Source organism: Aulostomus chinensis, chromosome 2 (assembly GCF_037954235.1).
Source record: "Aulostomus chinensis isolate RoL2024-O1b breed Wild chromosome 2, RoL_Achi_v1.0, whole genome shotgun sequence".
In the NCBI taxonomy this organism is placed as follows: Eukaryota; Metazoa; Chordata; class Actinopteri; order Syngnathiformes; family Aulostomidae; genus Aulostomus; species Aulostomus chinensis.
Genome location: NC_141321.1, coordinates 21,479,910 through 21,499,688, shown reverse-complemented (window position 1 = coordinate 21,499,688; position 19,779 = coordinate 21,479,910). Strand labels below are relative to the sequence as shown.

At 41.7% G+C, this 19,779-nt stretch overlaps 3 protein-coding genes across 3 annotated transcripts; 1 reads left to right on the top strand and 2 right to left on the bottom strand.

The window, feature by feature from the left end:
• Nucleotides 1–1,651: 1,651 nt before the first annotated feature.
• nrn1lb (neuritin 1-like b) lies at nucleotides 1,652–7,531 on the bottom strand. Its single transcript, XM_086194841.1, has 3 exons — nucleotides 7,266–7,531; nucleotides 4,552–4,699; nucleotides 1,652–3,125 (listed from the first exon to the last, which is right to left on the bottom strand). Exons 1-3 carry the CDS (start codon nucleotides 7,312–7,314, stop codon nucleotides 2,822–2,824), a joined length of 501 nt encoding a protein of 166 aa, XP_086050967.1. The 5' UTR covers nucleotides 7,315–7,531; the 3' UTR covers nucleotides 1,652–2,821.
• Nucleotides 7,532–11,298: 3,767 nt separating this feature from the next.
• thap11 (THAP domain containing 11) lies at nucleotides 11,299–13,757 on the bottom strand. Its single transcript, XM_086194814.1, has one exon. The coding sequence runs from the start codon at nucleotides 13,378–13,380 to the stop codon at nucleotides 12,556–12,558; it is 825 nt and encodes a 274-aa protein (XP_086050940.1). The 5' UTR covers nucleotides 13,381–13,757; the 3' UTR covers nucleotides 11,299–12,555.
• A 488-nt stretch (nucleotides 13,758–14,245) lies between these two features.
• On the top strand, nucleotides 14,246–19,142 carry gfod2 (glucose-fructose oxidoreductase domain containing 2). Its single transcript, XM_086184492.1, has 3 exons — nucleotides 14,246–14,962; nucleotides 16,141–16,524; nucleotides 17,634–19,142. The coding sequence occupies exons 2-3, from the start codon at nucleotides 16,272–16,274 to the stop codon at nucleotides 18,533–18,535; spliced, it is 1,155 nt and encodes a 384-aa protein (XP_086040618.1). The 5' UTR covers nucleotides 14,246–14,962; nucleotides 16,141–16,271; the 3' UTR covers nucleotides 18,536–19,142.
• Nucleotides 19,143–19,779: the final 637 nt, after the last annotated feature.

Sequence of the window (19,779 nt, the reverse complement as noted above, 5' to 3'; positions counted from 1 at the left end):
CCCCCGCTCATTCTGGGTCTATGGTTACAAGGTACTACAGCAACCCAGGTCCACCCTGCGTCTCGTACATGTCTAGGAATAAGATGATTCCCAATGTATTATTTAAGCAGATTTGAGGTCTGGGGGGACTTTTGGGCCCACTGTGGGCTAATGGCTTGGACAACTGACCCCGCTATTGAGTGGCAGGCCCTAACTACAGCGGAACTACAGCTGAACTGAAAGCAGGGGTACTTGAAACTGCTACGAGGAATGAATGTAGTACACTGAGTTCTCTGAACAATTTGTAGAGCTGTTTACTACATGAAGCACACTGTGCTGTTTTTGTCATTAAGTCCTTTAAAGCCTACACTTTTTACACAAAGCTGGAAAAAATGTTTAATTAGTTTTTTAAATTTTCATTTATTGTTTAATTTTTCATGAATATATATAACAATGACTGGATCAAAGGAAGAAACAGAATCCTCTTTTACGCACACATACAGTCACTGACAACATTCCTGTTGAGGCCCCAGGAATATTTGTTGTTAATGTACTGAAATCATGACTGTGTAACACATAAATACAAAGATCTATGTAATTTTTTATGTTCTACCTACATACATTGCAGAATTCAGAGATGATGTACCATCATCACAGGTTTAATTTGGTATTTATTTCACATCAGGCTTAATAACTCTGGCAACAATGGAGAAGCTTCCTCTTTCCTTTAAAATTCTTTAAAATGATTGCTATATTATTTAAAATTGAATTCTTTAAAATGTCATTAATGTAAGTCACTTGTCACTCTTTCATTAATAGAAACATGCTGCACCCTGTGATTGTGAAGTATTAGTCACATCAATTTCATTCATACACTCCAACATCCTATCAGTCTCTGTACAACACACACAATAGATGTCCTGCTTTTAAAGGTACTGAATGTTTTCACAGATTGTTGGTGTGCAGGATATAGTTTGAAGGGTCAGCAGCATTTGTTTACATCCTGGTCCTATAGAGTAGATGATGCAGTCTTTGACATGTGGATGCCATAATCCCAACCATGTTTGATGCTGCTTACACACCATCTGTTATCCAAAAGAGAGTGTTGGGCAAAACCCTGAAATTGTTGCTCAGCATCTCCTAACCAGGAGGAGAAAATTTTAAAAAACACTGCTGTAATTTAAACCTTTCAACAGCTCGGCGCAGAATGTGAGGACTTAGGGTTACCTTAAAAAGATTTCACGTCGAAGTTTCAGATTTTCTAAAGTGAAATGCTGGATGAGGACAGATTCATGAGAGCAAACACACAGATATTCTGTGGGGACACTTCATACGCTGTCCTCCTTGCATGAGAAATATACCAATATTTAACATCTAAAAACTGACATGAACAACCGTATATCAAGATAATGATGGAAAGATAGTTAAGAAAAGGAAAGATAAGGCAGGGAGACTGATCAGGAGGTGAGTGTAGTGGAAAAATCTGACACAGGCACAAAGCAGGGCATCACTTTCAGCTATTACTGTAAAAATATCTTATCATTGTGGTCAAGCCAGTCGTTGGCGACCATGTTGACATAGCAACGTAACGCACAGCCAGTCCTCCTTCCTTCTTGTCATCTGCGCAGGTTCTTTGAGGGCACTAAGACTGTTTTCAAGGCTTTCAAGGTGCAACCTGCTACACACCAGATGAATGAAGACAGATGAGATTAATCTACACATGACACTGCTGTTACGAAACAGTTTAAGAGTATTAAGATACACACACACAGACACGCTCCTACTCTCTCTTGCTCTCTATCTCTCTCTCTTTTTCTCTCACTAACAAACAGACAAAAAAAGATTTAATTCTAAAAAAGAAACAGACAAAAATTAAACAATGGAATTGATGTTACAGTGAAGACTCTTTTAATAACATTTGTGTTGGGTTACAAATGCTAGTGAAACAATGAGGCTTGAGCCACTCTAAAACACTGTGAATACTGACAATCATGCAAATCAAATCAAACCAAAAATCATACCGTGGATACATTGATAAGGAAGTGGTAGATTGCAAAAGGGAACTGGTTCCATTATGTGTCCAACAACAGTCAAAATAATACAGAGACATTGATATGTTTTCATACTGATTATATCCTCTTATTGTAACATCCTCTGTTTTTGTTCCCTACATTTAAACTCCCTCACCAGGGATGACCACAATAACTTAAATACTCTAATCAAGTCTTAAGCACATAAAAGATTAAACATAACTGCTTGAAAATGACATCAGAACCATGCGAATAAGTCATCTAACACAGAGGTTAAGGGTGGGTGGCAGGTGTGCAGTCCACTTGTCTGAAGTAATCAGAATACTACAGTTATGTATCCACACCAGAAAGAAAGCAGCCTCTTAGCCAGCTTCTGTTCTGATCATGTTAAGACTTCTTAAATGCCTGAGTACTATATGCCACCTTTTGCACATAAGAAACAATGAACCAAATGTTTGATTCAGCTTCTGAAATCCTGATTTTAGAGTTGTTACATTATCACACAGAGGGGGACCTGTTAAGTGTTCTGATTTAAAAGACTAAAGCCTGATTTGTGCTTCTCCAAAGTTTAAATATGGCTGCACATCAATGCAGGGAAGGGAATAATGGGTAATGTAGTTCACAGGTCTCACAGATGAGCCAACATTTACCTTCCAGCTGCATGTGGAGCATGCTGATGTCTGGATTCAGTTCATGTCACGAGGCAGGTCGGAAAAAACATAAATAAATATACAAGTATAAAAGACTCAGCAACACTTGTGTCTCAGAGCAAACACAGCTCATCAGCCTACATGCGACTCACAGAACCATAACTAAAATCTGGGTAATGCTAATAAAGTGCTGCAAATGGGAAAGATCAGTGTGTTGAGGGTGGGACTGTACTTGTGTGTGTGTCCCTTCAGTGTTTCCTGGTTGGTCTGGTCAGAGGTGGGAGGACTCTGAGGTGCAGGCACAGTGCTGGGCGGGAGCGTGGTGCGGCTGGCGCACATGTCATAGAGGTTACCAGAGAACTGTGTCTTCCTGGACTCTTGTCTTAGAGACTCCCAGACTGCTGCTGCTTCTCCAGGACAACCAGCCAGGGCAGAGTTGGCACAAACATGGAACGCATTCCAGGATCTTCAAGATACCAGGAAGAAACGTTGTGTTCAGATGGAGAAACAATAACAATAGGGCTTCGCCCTGAAGCCTTGCTTCGGGCTCTGGCCCTAAAAATTTACTGCAATAACTCAGACACCAGGAAAGATAAAAGCATTGAGACATATCAACGATTTGACATTATTAAAAACGGTAAACACCCAAGCAAATGATAAAGTCTATGTTAATTATGCTTTATTTGGTCGCTCGTGGTAGCTGGTGGCATGCTTCAAGAGAGCAAGTCCCAGAATAGAAGTTGTCCTTGAAAGACAACTGATGGTGAAACTTGCATTGACACATAAGTGACAGTAAAGTGGCAGAGGAATGTGTTAATTCACAGCAGCTAATGTGAGTAAACCTCTCTTGACACATTGAAGCTATAGTGCAGAACATCTGCCTCCATCTTCCAGCAGTGACGTTACAAACACAACGCATTTAGGTCATGAGCTTGCTTCATTGTTACTGCTGCGTCTGTAAAACGGTGGGGAACTTGTTTTGGCATCAGATAACTCCGGTGAAATGATTGGTGTCCCGAGTGCTACAGTTTGATCCATTTGGTCCAATAATGTTTGCAAAGTCTAGAAGAGCTGCATGATCAACTCATTTATCCTCATTCAAGGTAGCGGAGAGCACATGTTCTAGAGCAGGAAAGTCACCACTACAAACACTGGAAATGTGACATTCACCAAACTGTGATGAGCTTAATGAGGATTGTGTGAACTTCTGTAGCTTGACTGTAAGGAATTTTAATTTATGAGAAAATGTGATGCACAGTAGCCTTAACAGATGTCATGTGCTGTGACAGATGCCAGTAACAGCGAGTTTCACTCTCCTTGCAGGCATGTCTGCTGTCTATGCCGTGGTTGTGAGCTCAAGTCCACTGTGGGACAGTTTTTGTTTACATTACGAAAGAAAAGGAGAGCCAGAGGAATGTCTGGCAAGCTTGTCAGACAGCTTTGGGACAAAAATGTCAGGATGCGGAAGATGAGGAGGTCTGGGTTCCCTGGTCTGTTTAACCATCCAGAAAACTCTCCACACAACACAGACTTTGTAATCTGTGTATTGGTACACAAAACAACCTGGTGCTGGGGTGCGGAAGCAAATGTTGTCACCCTATCACACTTGTAATCATTTTTTTCCACCATTACAATGCATCAAATATCATAGTGATGACCTGATACAGAATTTGCACCAGAGCTCCTTTTAGCATTAGAACTCCAAGTCTTGTTTGACCACTTTTTTATTTCAAAGAGACTCCTCAGCAAATGTTTTTATAAATGAGGTACTATAATGATACCTCATTGTTGTGCTCCCAACAATCAATGCAGGATTACAATGACAATTGAGGTAATATCGAGTGAGATCATGTGTGACATAATGGTTGTCATGGTGACAAGCAGATCCTCACCTGCAGATGGCATCGATGTCCTGTGTGCTCTGGCCTTTTTGTGTTTCTACCAAACTGTCCCCGAGTGAGAGTAAACACTGTGCAAAGCTCTTGTAGATGGAACCACACGAGATAGGAATTGCAGCTCCACTACACACTCGAATCAAACCTGTTGATGAGGAAAAGATAAGAGAAACCAAATATAAATGAGGATAATTACAATACAAAGGCATATGCAATCCCACTGGTGTGAGTGTATGTGTGTGCGTGTGTGTGTAAATGAGTACAATAAATGAATTGATGGCAAAAGACTAGATCAAATAAAACTTAATGCGCTTGTCTGGGGATTTCCTCTCGTAAAATACAATGTTTACAGAGACATGGTCCAACTGCTGCTTGAATGGATCAAATATGCAGAAATATGTTGTATTCCATTCATCTGGAGGGATTATGTATACTAAAAGCCAAAGTCAATGTGGGGTTACATAAGCTTGTGTGAACTGTCCCAATGCATCGATCAGCTCAAACACAACACAATCCCTGAGTTCTTCTTGGAATATGAAAACATTTATTTAAAACAGAGACTGTCTAGAGAAAGAAAGAAAATAAAAAACATTCATCAGTACACAATGGTGTGTTCTGGGATGTGAATGACTGGATCCCTTCTTGTGAGTGGGACCCATCGCTGGTGCTCACTAGTACACCAGTACACCAGAGCATACACCAGTATGTGATCCATGCTGTTCACGCAGCTTCCAGTTCATCCTGAGGTGGTTTGATGGGGTTTCATGTTGACAAGTTTTTGCATATCATATCATCACATTGTATTTATGGCTACAAATCTTCCTTGTGAAGATAATTCATATAGTCGAGACTGAGCTGCTATACTGAGGCATGTTTGCACTTTTAAGAAGAGTGTTTTACAATATTTCAGAGGGAATCCTGGGATTATATTATTAATCCTACAAGAATAGGTGTGTGCATTTTTATGGATGTGTGAACAACATTCACATTTATTCAGACAAATTAATTTGCATTGATTCTCATAAGGCTGCACGATGGTGCAGTGGTCAGCACTGTGGCCTCCCAGCAAGAAGGTTCCGGGTTCAAGTCCCGGCTCGGGCGTGAGATCTTTCTGTGTGGAGTCTGCTTGTTCTCCCTGTTCCTGCGTGGGTTCTCTCTGGTACTCCAGCTTCCTCCCACAGTCCAAAGACATCAAGAGAGGACGAGGCTGATTGATACACTAAATTGACCGTAGGTATGAATGTGAGGGTGAGTGGTTGTCTGTCTCGATATGTTGGCCCTGCGATGGACTGGCGACCTGTCCAGGGTGAACCCCACCTCTCGCCCGTAGATGCTGGGATAGATTCCAGCCCCCCCACAACCCTTACTAGTAAGCAATAAGCGGAAGACGACGATGGATGGATGATTCTCATGAGATGACTATGAGGAATAAGTGTGTACGTTTGTCTGCTTTCAATCAATATTTGTCCTTTCCAATTTTTCAGAAAATGTTTTACATTTTATGGTATTCTTTTCTTATAGTTTTCGAACAATCTTAAGTCCATGCAGACAAGATCCTGCTGGAACAGGTGAAGGTGTTCCCTACAGTGGATCCCAACACTATACTGATAGCTGTTATCTTTGTGGAAGAAGAACGTTTCAACCGGAGAAATTCTACTGAAAAAGGACCAACACATAGAGACAAACAACCATTCACACTCACAGTCACACCTACGGTCAATTTAGAGTATCAATCAGCCTCGTCCCCTCTTGATGTCTTTGGACTGTGGGAGGAAGCTGGAGTACCAGAGAGAACCCACACAGGAACAGGGAGAACATGGAGACTCCACACAGAAAGATCTCGTGCTGGAGCCGGGGCTCAAACCTAGAACCTTCTTGCTGTGAGGCAACAGTGCTGACCACTGCACCCCCTGCTGGCTGTTGGATTAATTTTTCACTCCATTTCAGCTTTTGTTTGTTTTAATCATTTAACTTATGTGCAGTCTTGATAGTTTGTTGCCACAAGGATGAAAGAACACCACTGTCTTAAATCTTAGTTTGTGCTACAGCATCAGAAATTCCATTGACAGACACCCCCAAACTAACATGAGACAAGGCTGCATATACATCTGATGTAAATTTAATGTATAAAAAAGAGATTTGTCAGCTTCAGCAAACACAACACAAAGGGGTAAGAAGAGTCATCGCTACAATCTCATTGAAAATGTTCATAATTGGAGATAATATTACTGGAAAGCTTTTTTTTCTAAAGTAAATTACATCATATATTTTGAAGTTCACAATGAAATACAAGAAGTTGTACACTAAATACCCGTACACATGAATACACACTCAGCATGACAGCACTTTTCATTAAGGTAAGTGCATTTGTAAAACTCGCTCCTCAATTTCAGAACAGGCTAAACAGAAAATCCTTTAGCGGTCATCTTAACTACTTTGGGCTTTTGCTGTCAAACCTATTAAGATGATCAGTGTCAGTTGTTATCTGGGTGTTGGACACATGATAACACAGGAAAATAGTAAAGTGCAAGACAAGATAAGAGTAAACTTTTGTCCAGGAGACTTAATTGCGCACAAACACACACACAGACACACACAGACACACACAGACACACACACACACACACACACACACACACACACACACACACACACACACACACACACATCCTACGCTCTCAGTCAACTTATCCAGGCAGAAACCATCTTACTGAAGCAGAGAGGAAGTAGCACAGCCGTGGCGCCTGCATGGGACTTCATCGTCGGGCTCAGCAGGGTCCCGTGGAGCTGAGTCCCACCTCTGAACCAGAGCTTCTGCTCTGAAGCTCCTGCTGGCTGTAAATCCAGACAGTTTCAGTTGCTGCTTTAAAGTGTGATGCGTTCTGCCTTCCGATGGGAATTCGTGAGATTGCAAAAGTACAGCAATGCACAGAGACACAACCCTGTTGGATTAACAGGGACAGGGCCCGACTGTGTGTGTGTGTGTGTGTGTGTGTGTGTGTGTGTGTGTGTGTGTGTGTGTGTGTGTGTGTGTGTGTGTGTGTGTGTGTGTGTGTGTGTGTGAGTACATACACTAGGGAGGGGCACAAGGCGAGAGCCATAAACCAATGACAGCATCACAACACAGTACAGTGGATTAAAGCATTCTAATTTCCGGTCTTTAGTATTTAGAACATTTATTTGGGATACAAATATAAATTCTTTTTTTTATTTATAGTATAATGATGATTGTGTGCTCATCATGCATCAACCTGCTAACAAAATCCTGTTTTTACAATTGCTGTGTTTGTCACAAAGGATACTAGATGATCAGAGGTGAGGTTTTTTGTTGTTTTTTTTGACAGATGGATGAAGTCCCAGTGAAAATAAGAGAGTCATGCCCACCTGGGAATCAACATGGAAGCGCAGCCCCCCCCCCCCCCCCGAGAACTGTAGCATCCCTCAAGAGGATCATTTAAAGCAAGAGTATGTGGGTCATAAAAGATTATTGAAGCACTCCATGATGTGACTTATACAAAAGTCACATGCACACTGTGCATCTGCAAAGACAGATTTTTATTATTTCCCAACAATAAACAAAGCCTTCCTTACCTTATTTTCTGTCTTACATCCCCCTCCTTTACCTCATAGCCCACAAATCCCTGGCTACGCCCCCCAGATGGCTCACACTCCGTGCATTAGTGTAAGTCCTGCTTCACATCTGTATACTAACAGAGGAGGAATGGTAACCCATTGTTAATCTGCAGCTTAAAACAACCATTAACCACAGAATAATCTGTCTGCGCCTGAAGCTGATGCCCCGAATCAATACATCATGGAAGCTACTTTGGCAGCTGCGAGTCAATCTCAAAATACCTTTACTAATTTGGATTTTACACTCTCACCTGGATCAATCCATCATTTATGAAGTACTCCTGCGTTATCATTTCATCCCGACACTTTCAGAGAGATCGGAGATGTCAGGGACATCTTTGTCGTTTGTATTTGCAGCTGCTTTTCAGGCTTTGCTTCCCTTCATGCAGTGAAAATCTTAATCCTACGGCGTATGGTGTTATTTTAGGCAAGTGTGCTTCGAAATCTGTGGCCACACTTTTAGGGCCTATCACAATTACAACATGACAGGCCTCCGGGCTTAAAGTCAGGCATGGAAGAATTGAACTGTGCAGCCCCCAACCTCATCACACATCTTTGGGATTTATGGGACACCTGACTAGACCTTATCATCTAAATTCTGCTTTCAAGTGAGAGCAATGAGTGTTGCTCTCACTTGAAAAAGCATTGATTCATCTCAAGGTTTGAAGGCTTCAGTTCCAACTGTTTGAGAAACTAAACTTAAATGCATAAATATCCAAATATCTTGCTTTTGTATCTAATGAGACATACTTACCAGGAAATAAAAGGAAACCTATATGACCACTCACATCTAGGAAATGCTTCCTTAAGTCTAACAAACTCATAGACTTCAGATTATTTACCATCATATATGAACTCAGCATAAGCTATTACATTACACGCATATTACATGATTCTGTCTGAGACGTGACTACAGTGTCTGGTATTGCTAAAGCAGTGCGTGCCTCACTAAGGGTCCGTGAAGCAGGCTCCAACAACAGTTCAAAACTGATCCTCTGGAGATGGGGGGTACACATTTTGACTACAAGAAAGGCTACAAGGATACACATTCACCTTTCAAAGGGGTATTTCCCCTTAGCAACAAGCTTTTGTTCCCTTCTAAGTACACACTGGTATCTCTCAATGTCAACAGTCTTTCCTTGGTTTGAAATGAAATATTCAAAAATCACATATATTTGTCTGATTGTTCCTTTGCACTTGCGCTAGTTCTTCAAATTCTTGAAAACTTAAATCCATTTTTTAGATTTACAAATGTTTGAATGAACTGCAGCAGCTGATTTTTTCATTTAAAAAGCCAAGAAAGATATTAACCTGTTTATTGAATACACTTCTCCCACCATCTTTAGCTCACATTACTGCAAATTGTTGTATATAATTGTAAATTTCTTCATTTGAATGTTGGCTGTAACATCAGGACAAACATTTTACAGGGTGGAATTCTACATGGAAATATATTTCCTGTAAGTGTGTATACGTCCCTATTTCTACGCTTTCTTCTAAAATGTCTATACATTGGTGACATTTGGATTTCAATCAATAGGTTGAAAATACTGTAAATCTATCAAACACTTTGTAGCTTCCATTAATTAACTCGGACAATTCGATTGTTACCAACAAAAAAAAAAAGTCCTGATATTCAATATGCAGGTTTACTTCTGTCAAAGCGTCAATCATTTTAGTCACAAAAATGTTTCGTGTCAAAATCTGTAAATTGAGAAAGATGTTCTACAAAACTAATGACCCAGTTTTAAAATTTAGAAAAGAGGCTCATTTATCAGACCAAGTGTCCCAAAGTGTAGAAGGAATGTGGAGTATTGTCTTAATGCTTGGGTTTTGAAATTCTGTTTGTTCAGTAAACCAAATGTGATATAAAAATGAGAGCAAAATTGAATAATTATGAAAGAGTTCAATCATTATACTGTATACACAACACTAAGTCCAGTCACATTACTTAATTAGACTGCAGACACTCTCCTGGGTGTGAATGTAAAGACCGTTACAGTGATGGCTGCAGCCTTTAAAAAGCAGGATAGAGTTGTGTAAGTTTGATTGACATCACTAGATTAAGGCATTATGCAACACTGTTGGGAGTAAAAAAAAATAAATCCAGATGAGATTAGGATCGGGATCCTCACTCTCTCCAATACTGAGTCTGTCGTTCATCCGTCTCTCCCTCTTTCTCTGTTTCCTGTGACACATTATCATGAGAGGTGTTCAAAATAAGCTGTAAAAATTTACGAAGCTCTGTTTTACGTTCACATATTCACCAGGTCAGTGATTTGCAAAGAGAATAAAGTTACCGTCCAGCCATCAGTCGGCAGGTGAGACAGCACAGCGTTTGTCACACTGTGGCGCCAAAACATCCGACTCATGCCAACAAACATGTCATCGCTTGTATCTGTTCTGTCGGTCAACGGTCAACTCTACAACTGACCTGTACAAAAAAACATTTATCCCTCATACATGTGCACACTGACAAGAAAACTCATTAAAATTACAGACACTATTTATAACGTTTGGTGATTTATGAAGTGTAAGTTGCATGTAGTTGCTCTTTATAGTTTACACAGATCTTCAGATGGCAACAGTGTGTATTTCAGGGCAATAACATTTTTACATAATCTGATATTATTGAGGCATATATTATTGAAGCTTCATCCTTAATTGTAATCCAACTTGGAATGTCAACAGGATTATCAGTGTGAGAAGACAACGGAATCAAGCGCTGCTTTGCCTTTTTTGTTTGTTTCTTAGCGATAGTCACTCGGACCATGGGATTTTTTTAGATCTCAATCAAAATATAAATTGCAGCAGACCTCAAACAAAGTCCAGGGTATGTTTAAGTGTTTGTGCAAAATCAAAATCCCTCTATTTCACATGTTGATATTAGTTAAAAATTACAAACACATGGCTACCCACACAGGTCTTGATCGGGGTCATTGTGGATTTAGTTGCCCGGGAGTATTTTTGAAGGAGACTTCCCATTTATAATTTAGATTGAGATTAGTTTTATTTGTGCAATCCCCCTCCCAAACTTGAACAAGGCTTATCAGTGCCTTTATTACCTGAGTAGAACCTGTTTTTCCAAGAACTATTCCAAAGACACAAAAATGATAAGCATACATTTAAGGTTTCTTTATACGGACATTGACATTTTTTCAAATATCAGCTCACGTCCAACGCTGCCCTAAAATTGTATGAGATTTTGTCTTGCTTTGCCTTCACAAGTCTTCCATACGGATTTACCATAAATCGTCAAAGTAAAGCAATAGGTCCAAATAAGTCACTGTAAATCCAGATTTGCTCTTCTTCTTTCAAACAGAAACATAGTGAGCTACAATAACATTTCCTTCCTAGGAGGAAATAATAAAAACCCAACAGGATGCTCTGACCCACATCCGGTTTCTCTTATATTAACACGAAACTGGACCAAAAAAATAACTCAGGACACAACTGATGATTCAATGAAATTACTCAGCATGAAGCAGCACTATTTCAAAACAAATTTTACTTCAAAATGAGTGTAGGGCACAGCTGTCAGTCTGAGTTCAAAAATCAGATACGTATGTAACATCCTAGGGCAGAGAGATGCACCCACTGAAAGTGTGTGTGTGGAAACATCTGACCATGAATAGGCACATGACATTCGTGAATCACACATAAACAACTTATGGGAGACGTACATGTCTAAAGCTGTCAGAACAAAATGCTCTGTATGACCAAAAACTATCTGAAGAAAAGGAAATTAACATCTCCGAGAGACCAACTTTGATTCCATACATGACTGTCCTTTCAAGCCTTTAAGAGATCCCTTAAGGGCTATTTCTGTTGCACAATTATCTTTAGCAACAGAAAAACTTAAGATACCTTGAAAGGGAACCCAGAAATAGTTTTGTTTAAACAACTATTGTCAGCCAAGAATAGTGTTTTGTTGCTGTGTGGAGGCTTCATTTCTTTTTTAATTTAACTTTGCACTCTGTGTGAGATGTTCCTTGCAACAAACTCCTACTTTAATTGATACATAAGGAAACAAAAAAAACTTTAAGGGAAATCTACAAAGAAAAACTTTGTATGCAACTTCAGCCCTTTCCTCATCTGATTTATAAATAGGCTAGTCCGTCTACCTTGCAAGGCTGATGAATAAAACAAAAGATGGACCTTAGTTCGGCTGCATGTTTCCAGGTGATTATCGATGAGATTATTACTTGAGCTACCTAACTACCCAGAAAACTTCTTTACATCAGGGCTACAAAAATCTGCTCTACTTGCCGAAAATAAATTGTCATCGCTTGTGGTTTTGTACAAAATCGGGCTGTATCTGTATCATATCCGTAAGTCCGAGTCCTTGTCATCTCTGCTTTTCATCCATCAGATTTTCTTGCGAATGCTAAAAGCCACCGAGTTTCCGTAGAGCAGCCGGTCCCGTTCCCGCACTTCTTCTTGCAGCTTGGCCTCGGTCACCCGTAGCTGCCGGATGGTCGCCTTCATTTCCTTCATCTTCACCTCCATTAGTGCGATGATGTCCCGCTGCTCGTTCAGTTTGCGCAGCAGCTCGGCGGAGGTGGTGCCGGTGGTCAGCGAGTACGAGTGGTCCAGCGGGCTGCTGGTCACACTGACGTACTGCAGGGCCGAGTGGTGCACCGCGGTCTCCACCGCCTCCTCCGTGGTCAGCTCATCTGAGCTACCGATCGGCGCGGTGTAACAAGTCCCCTCTGATTTGGCAGGCAGTCGCGCCGTGCCCAGATACTCCCCGTTTTGGCCTATCTGCACCACGGTGATTGTGTCGTCGCTCGCCTCGCCGCCAGCATTGCCCTCGGCACCTTCTGCAGTGTTGCCCAGCACAGTGTTAATAACAATTCCGGATGTGGCAGCAGCGGCGGGCGCAGGAGCAGCCGCGGACACTTTCTTGCCCCTGCCCCGCCGACTCCTGCGCTCATTCACCCCCCTGAGAGGGAAAAGAGATGGGACTCGGATGGTGTAGGTTTTCCTCCCGCCGGCGAAATGCACGCTGCAGACTCTGTGTCCCGTGGTGGGTTGGAAGGTGCTGAAGCAGCCGCTGACCCCGGCCCGGGAGATGTTCCTCAGCCACAGCTCTCTCAGCGTGGTGTCCTTTGGAAAGGTGTAGAAGCGCAGGTCCCTGTCCCGGTGCGAGTTGTTGTAGCAGCCAGGGACACAGCAGGTGAACCCGGGCATCTTTCCCCCAACACCGAGCCTAACAATACAGTCTTTTGATGTAGTTTGGATTATTTTATCGTTGTTTCTTTATTCTATGCGTTGTTGTCAAGCTCAGCGGCCTACTGGCGGAACTACACGTCCCACAAAGCTAACAACTTCCTGTTTATTTTCCACCAAAAGTGAGACGCTTTTCGCTGTGCGAGACCTGAAGCCACCCGTCTTTACCTGGACTCAACGCACACGAAGCCCTCATCTATTCCAAATTCGAGGGTGATGTTTCACTTCCAGGGGCAAACACCGTGTTTTGTTCTTCACGATGTTAAGAAGCCACCGTCCGCCATTCGGGACTTGAACTCCCAGAATTCTTTGCGCTTTTCGTTAAGCCCCACCAGGAAGTTACTGCCCCTGCTGGCCATATTGTGATAGTGTACACTCGAGCTCATCTTGGAGAAATAAATGCTGTAGTGTTTGTTGACATTATTTAAGTAAGGAACGCCGAGTGTCAGCATGTAGCAGAGCCTTCATACCTTACATGATGTATTATCTTTGATATATTTTTAATAATCAGCCAATTATTATGATATATATGTTCATATTTAATAGTGTTCAATTCTCTTGACAAAAATATTTCATTAAGTCTGAAGTGCAGGACACAGACTGACTCGGTGAGCTGCAGAGGGAGATATTAAAGAAATCAGACAATGGGTTGGGTTTTTTTCCCCGTTCTACTGCTATTATTACTGTTATACTAAAAATGATACATGCTGTCTTCAGCAAGACCATGGGGGGGGGGGGGCTCCCAAATAAATTCCACAAATGTCATAAATAATGTGACACATGCATTCCAGTGTAGATCAACTTTGTGTTATGGTGTAAAAAAACAAAAAAAACAAAAACCTGATTGTCGGAGGCACACTGAGAGTCAAAGTCAAAGCAGTCCTGGAAGTTACAAGACAAGAGTGGACATTTGATACTGAACGTCTACACTGACTGCATTTCTGAGATCAAATTGGAAATTGATTCCTATGCCACTGATAGTCCACCCCTGACCCAATGCGTTTTGCATATGCAAATATATATGTATGTGTGTGTGTGCGCGTGCCTGTACGCGCGCACATACACATCTGTACCTGAATAATATCTGTTTTAAATAGTTCAAGTTGGTCAAGGAAACGCGGAGTTACAGCACACCGCTACGTAGGAGTTTGAGTTCCCCCTCGCGATCGTCTTTTAGATGTTATAGTTTTAAAGGTGGACTGTTTGCAGCACTCACGCAATCCTGGAAAAACATGGCGCCTGATCAAAGAATGCTTTTTGGACGACCTTGCTATTTTAAAAATCACATCCTATCATTTTTGTGTTTTACATGTTATTTTCGACTTTTATTTTTAAAATAATATGTTTCAGAAGGACAAGGTCGCTCGTTTTGGAGTTTTTTGCATAAAGCAACTGCAGCCGTGTTTGTAGAACGCATCTCTACTCTCTTAGCATCTCTGATTCCACCCCACCGTTGCTCCTGAAGTTACCATTAGCAACTGGCCAGCGCCCGGGTGAACACCTACCACCTCAGCTGTCGCTGTCGACCGGATAAATACAGCAGGTAGCTAACGTTGCTTTTCGTTTTCTGCGGGATTTGTGCTCAGTTTAAGGGAAGTCAGGCGAGTTACGCATACAACTAAAGTCCTTTCAGTCATTACAGTCATATATTTTGGGGAGCTGGTAGAATTCGCTTTACTAGCTAGCTTGTTAGCTGATGACTGTGCTAGCTAACGTTATAATGGTTACTGATCGTGGCGCTCTGACTGATGGCTAGCTTGCCGAGTGAAACTGTGGGTAATGACTGATTGTTTCTGGTGCTTTCTGCTAGTTTTTGGAAAACCGGGATTAAGTGAAACCTGGGAACCATCTCCTAAAAGTGATAATATAACGACCAAAGCACATTGAATAGTAGACTGCTTGATGGCATCACAGCTGTTCTAGTTTGCGTTACTATTCAGCGCTGTGAATGACCATTTTAGTTTACAAGTGGGGAAGAGTTTGAGCATCTTTGGGAATAAAAGAAATTGGCCACAGAAATTGAGAAGGTACCTTGTTAATCACATTTTCTTATCAAAAACTTGTAAAGGTCTTTGTCACCCTCTGTGACCTCCCATACATATATGTTCATAATGATGTGATTACTTAAGCTAGGCGCTGCCACCAAATATTTGTTAACTGCTGAAATCCACCGTCCATACAGACTCGTCGAACTATGAATTCATAAAGGAATTTCAAGGATAACTTGAGCATGTATTTATTTAAAAGTGCTACTGATACAGTGTGTCTCACACACACAGATAACACTCGCTGCTGTGGTACAGATGATGTTGCTGTTGATGGGTGTGGAGTGTTTGAGGAATGGCATGTTAACTATGTGGCAGGATAAAGTGGTTTTCAGAAACTGTTGATAAGAAAAACTGGTCTAGACATCAATCTGACCCGTTTGTCCTGTTTCTTATTACTGTCAGCAGAGCTTGGGGATAAATTCATGGAATGAAGATAGTGTGCTCTGGGATTTTGGTAATGGTAACATTGTGATGTAGATAAAATGATGTCTGTTTGTAGTCTTAAATCCAGATTCAACAGCTTTTGCTGGATAATGAAACTTCAACAGAACAGGCATGTACGTTTTATTTTGTGAAAGTAGTAATCATCTTGAAGACTTATGTTGAAACATTGAGAAAATTGGGATATCTGATTTTGTTATCTAGCTTTATTTGTCTGTTAATTGGTTTTCAGGGGCAGGAAGCGCTCCCTAATTTTCAGACCACAGTGAAGGCCTTTACAGACGAGTGAATCACTTGCTGTTGGGATGTAAGCAAGTCTCGCCATGGTTCAGACATAAGGTTGCAGTGACAAGTGGCACTGCCATGTTACCAGGAGTTGGAGTGTTTGGTACAGGGAGCACAGCCCGAGTGCTGGTCCCACTGCTGAAAGCTGAAGGCTTTGAGGTTCATGCTCTCTGGGGCCGAAGTGAAGAGGAAGCGTGCTGCCTGGCAAAGGAACTTGGTATCCCATTTCACACGAGCCGATCTGATGATGTCCTGCTGCACCCAGATGTCGATCTTGTTTGTATCTATATTCCACCTTCTATGACGCGGCAGATTGCTGTCAAAGCACTGGGTAAGAGGTCACCAACACAAATACACCTTAACAAACTTTTGCTATGTATGATTATGTAGTTTGTTAACACAAGCCTGGGGGGGGGGGTCATCTCTTGACAAGCTTCCTTGGGTCTGTCCAAAATGTATAATGTGTGCTTTTTTTCACAAAAAGGTTGAGTTTATACACATATCACCAACCATAGACCATACAGTATTTCTGAGAACTGGTATGGTGCTGCTCAATTAATTGAATTGCTGTCATGGTGTTAGCTGTGCATTTATACAACCACTAATAAGCTCCACAAATACTAAAATGAACAGCCCTCTAGTGTGATCTCACATGGGCATGGCAGGTTTGCGTAAACCAGATGCAATCTTCTTATATTGAAAATTGCTGCTTATGCTGTTCAGTATGTTTGTGTATTTTATTCTTCAGATGTGATCATTGTCTGGTCACAACTGAAATTTATTTCCCATCCATTTATCATATATGGTGAACACATACAATGAAGGGTAGGTCCATCAAGTTAACATCTCTAATGGAATTCCTGAGTGTTGACCTCAGCTTCCTTTGATAGTTGCAACTTCCTGAGTGTGGCCCCGCCATAGAACCTGTCCACTGTACTGAAGGCTGCCTGTCTCTGCATTTAAAATCCTATTGATGCCTTCTGTTCTAACATGCATGGAGGCAGTAGGAAGTTGATTATTTTTTTATTCTCACCAAGGATGAGGAATTGCACTGTCATGCTGCCAAAGACTTTGTTCAAACCTGACATTGAACATGCATGTGAGTTCATGCCTGGAATTACAGTGCAACTCTGCATGTGTCTCAGAAGGCCTCGTCTACTTCTGCTCTTTATGCAAATAGACATTTACATTGTTTCCATTTGCAAAGACAGCATGCGCTGTTGCTTTTACACTGTAGTAAACAATGTTACAGGGGAGTATTTAAGAAGTCTAGAATGTTCTATTATATCTGGTAATATGCTACCTAAAGAATTGTCCCTTTTCAAGCCCCTTACATCTATTTGCAAACACTGTGTTGTGTCATGCTTTAAATTGCTCATATGTGCAAACAAACAGTGATCTGAAGAGTAATGCACTATTTCCATCTCCCTCTCTACACAGGTATAGGTAAGAATGTTGTATGTGAGAAAGCTGCAACTGCTGTGGATTCATTCAAGATGGTGACTGCTGCCAGGTATTATCCCCAGCTCCTCAGCATTGTGGGTAATACCCTGCGTTTTCTGCCCGCTTTTGCTGCAATGCACAAACTGCTGGTGGAGGGATATGTTGGGGAGGTGCAGGTGTGTGATGTGCGAGTCTATGGCCCCAGTCTCCTGGACCAGTCATACGGCTGGACTTGTGAGGAGCTGATGGGCGGCGGTGGCCTGCACACTGTTGGCTCCGCCATCATTGACCTTTTGAGTTACCTGACCGGGGCAAGAGCCCATCGTGTTCATGGCTTACTACGGACATTTGTACAACAAAATGGCTCAATTCGAGGCATTCGACGGGTCACCAGCGATGATTTCTGTTTCTTCCAAATGTTGATGGGTGGGCCTGGGCCTTGCTCTGGTGGCGTGTGCTGCACTGTGACCCTGAACTTTAACATGCCAGGCTCATTCATGCATGAGGTTATGGTCGTTGGATCCACCGGGAGATTGGTTGCCAGGGGGACAGAACTGTACGGTCAACGCAATGGCAGTAAAAGTGAGGAGCTGTTGCTAGGCGACAGTGGATGGGCTGGACCTGAGGTGAAAGAGATGCCCTTGCCTCACCTGCGGGGGCTGAGCTCCATGGTGAAGGCACTGAGACAGTCTTTTCAGGCTCACGAGGAGCGCAGGTCATGGGCACGTGGACCTGTCTCCATGGCACCAACATTTGAAGACGGCCTGTACGTACAGACTGTGGTAGAGGCTGTGAAGCGGTCCAGCTGTAGTGGAGAGTGGGAGTGTGTTGAGATAATGAGTCAAGAGCCAGACCCCAACCACAACCTGTGTGAGGCTCTCCAGAGAAATAAGAACTGAATCTATTTATACACCGGAGCAACAATGACATGTCTGACAAAACTGGGCCTGAATGTTCTCTCTTCAGCTCAGCTGCTGAGGCCACTCACACCACCCATGACTACTTCATGCTTTTTTTTCCCCACATTTTATCTCTGAATATTTTGTTTGAAAGAAGACAGTAGTGTTGTGGATGTTTGCATCCTTAAGGTCATGATTTAATTCAGTCAAGCACAGCTCCATTATTCTGATTGAACTGTAGATAAAACATATCATGATTGTATCTGTACTGGCCTGTGCCCTGTTGAGCTGTGTGTTATATGCATGCAGAAAAACATTTCTTAATGAGGTCATGACTGCAGATCATCTGAATGTAAGAATCATCAGAACATCAGTGGCTGATGTGTTAGGGAACATTGTCATCCCCTAAGAAATATCTGCCTGTAGAACTCTGAACACATATTGTCACTATCACAGACACATGGCTTCCTTCCAGCAGCTCCCACCATTTTGAGTGATGTCCTGTTGTTATCAGTTAGTTAATCATCACTTAACCATTGACCCTCTTCTAGTTGTCTAATAACTTGAAAAAAAAACACTTGACTCTGTGTTGTGGATGTCTAAATTACCATTAATGTATTTCCACTGCTACTAGCACCTTATTCTGAACAGGAGTGTTTACCTCAGACGTGAATGTTAAAAAATACCACATGTGGAGGATTCAACTTATCTTTGCTGGATGGAATTGGCAGAATTCAGTTCATGTGTCTTGAAAATTCAGAATAATGAAGTTGTGCAGAGTTTAGGTTGTTTTGTATTAACTTTTAGAATGTGTGATCAGCATGAAGCTAATTATTTTAAAAAAGAGGAGTTGGTGGGTTTTTGTGCAATGGCATGGAAACTGGAAGATGAGAATTACAGGATATAGATTACACGCAAGATACCAGGGATTGTTAGGACTAAGCTATATAGAGAACAAAAAATACAAAGTCTAATTGGTATCATCACCCCCTTGAAATGCCCAGTTCTTAAAGTGATATTTCCCCCTTAATTGATCCCTCCCTACCCCTCTTTAAGACAAAGCAGCAGATTTCACAGGTTTACATTAGTTTAAGGGGGTTGAATACTTAGGATAACTTGATTTTTACATCAGAAACACATCATCATTATAAATCCACTATTACTGAGGAAGGACTTAAGGAGGGAAGTAGCACGTTTGAACAATTCAAGCGTTGGTACCGAAGGGATTGATTGAGGGAGGAATG

Bases quoted from the DNA above. Each gene is read 5' to 3' on its own strand.
- nrn1lb (XM_086194841.1), bottom strand. From the start codon at position 7,314: ATGAAGTCCCATGCAGGCGCCACGGCTGTGCTACTTCCTCTCTGCTTC. The intron at 4,700-7,265 runs GTAAGATGGTTT...CCTCATCAACAG, and splicing joins GCTACTTCCTCTCTGCTTCA to GTTTGATTCGAGTGTGTAGT. The intron at 3,126-4,551 runs GTGAGGATCTGC...GGTATCTTGAAG, and splicing joins GACATCGATGCCATCTGCAG to ATCCTGGAATGCGTTCCATG.
- thap11 (XM_086194814.1), bottom strand. From the start codon at position 13,380: ATGCCCGGGTTCACCTGCTGTGTCCCTGGCTGCTACAACAACTCGCAC.
- gfod2 (XM_086184492.1), top strand. From the start codon at position 16,272: ATGTTACCAGGAGTTGGAGTGTTTGGTACAGGGAGCACAGCCCGAGTG. The intron at 16,525-17,633 runs GTAAGAGGTCAC...CTCTCTACACAG, and splicing joins GATTGCTGTCAAAGCACTGG to GTATAGGTAAGAATGTTGTA.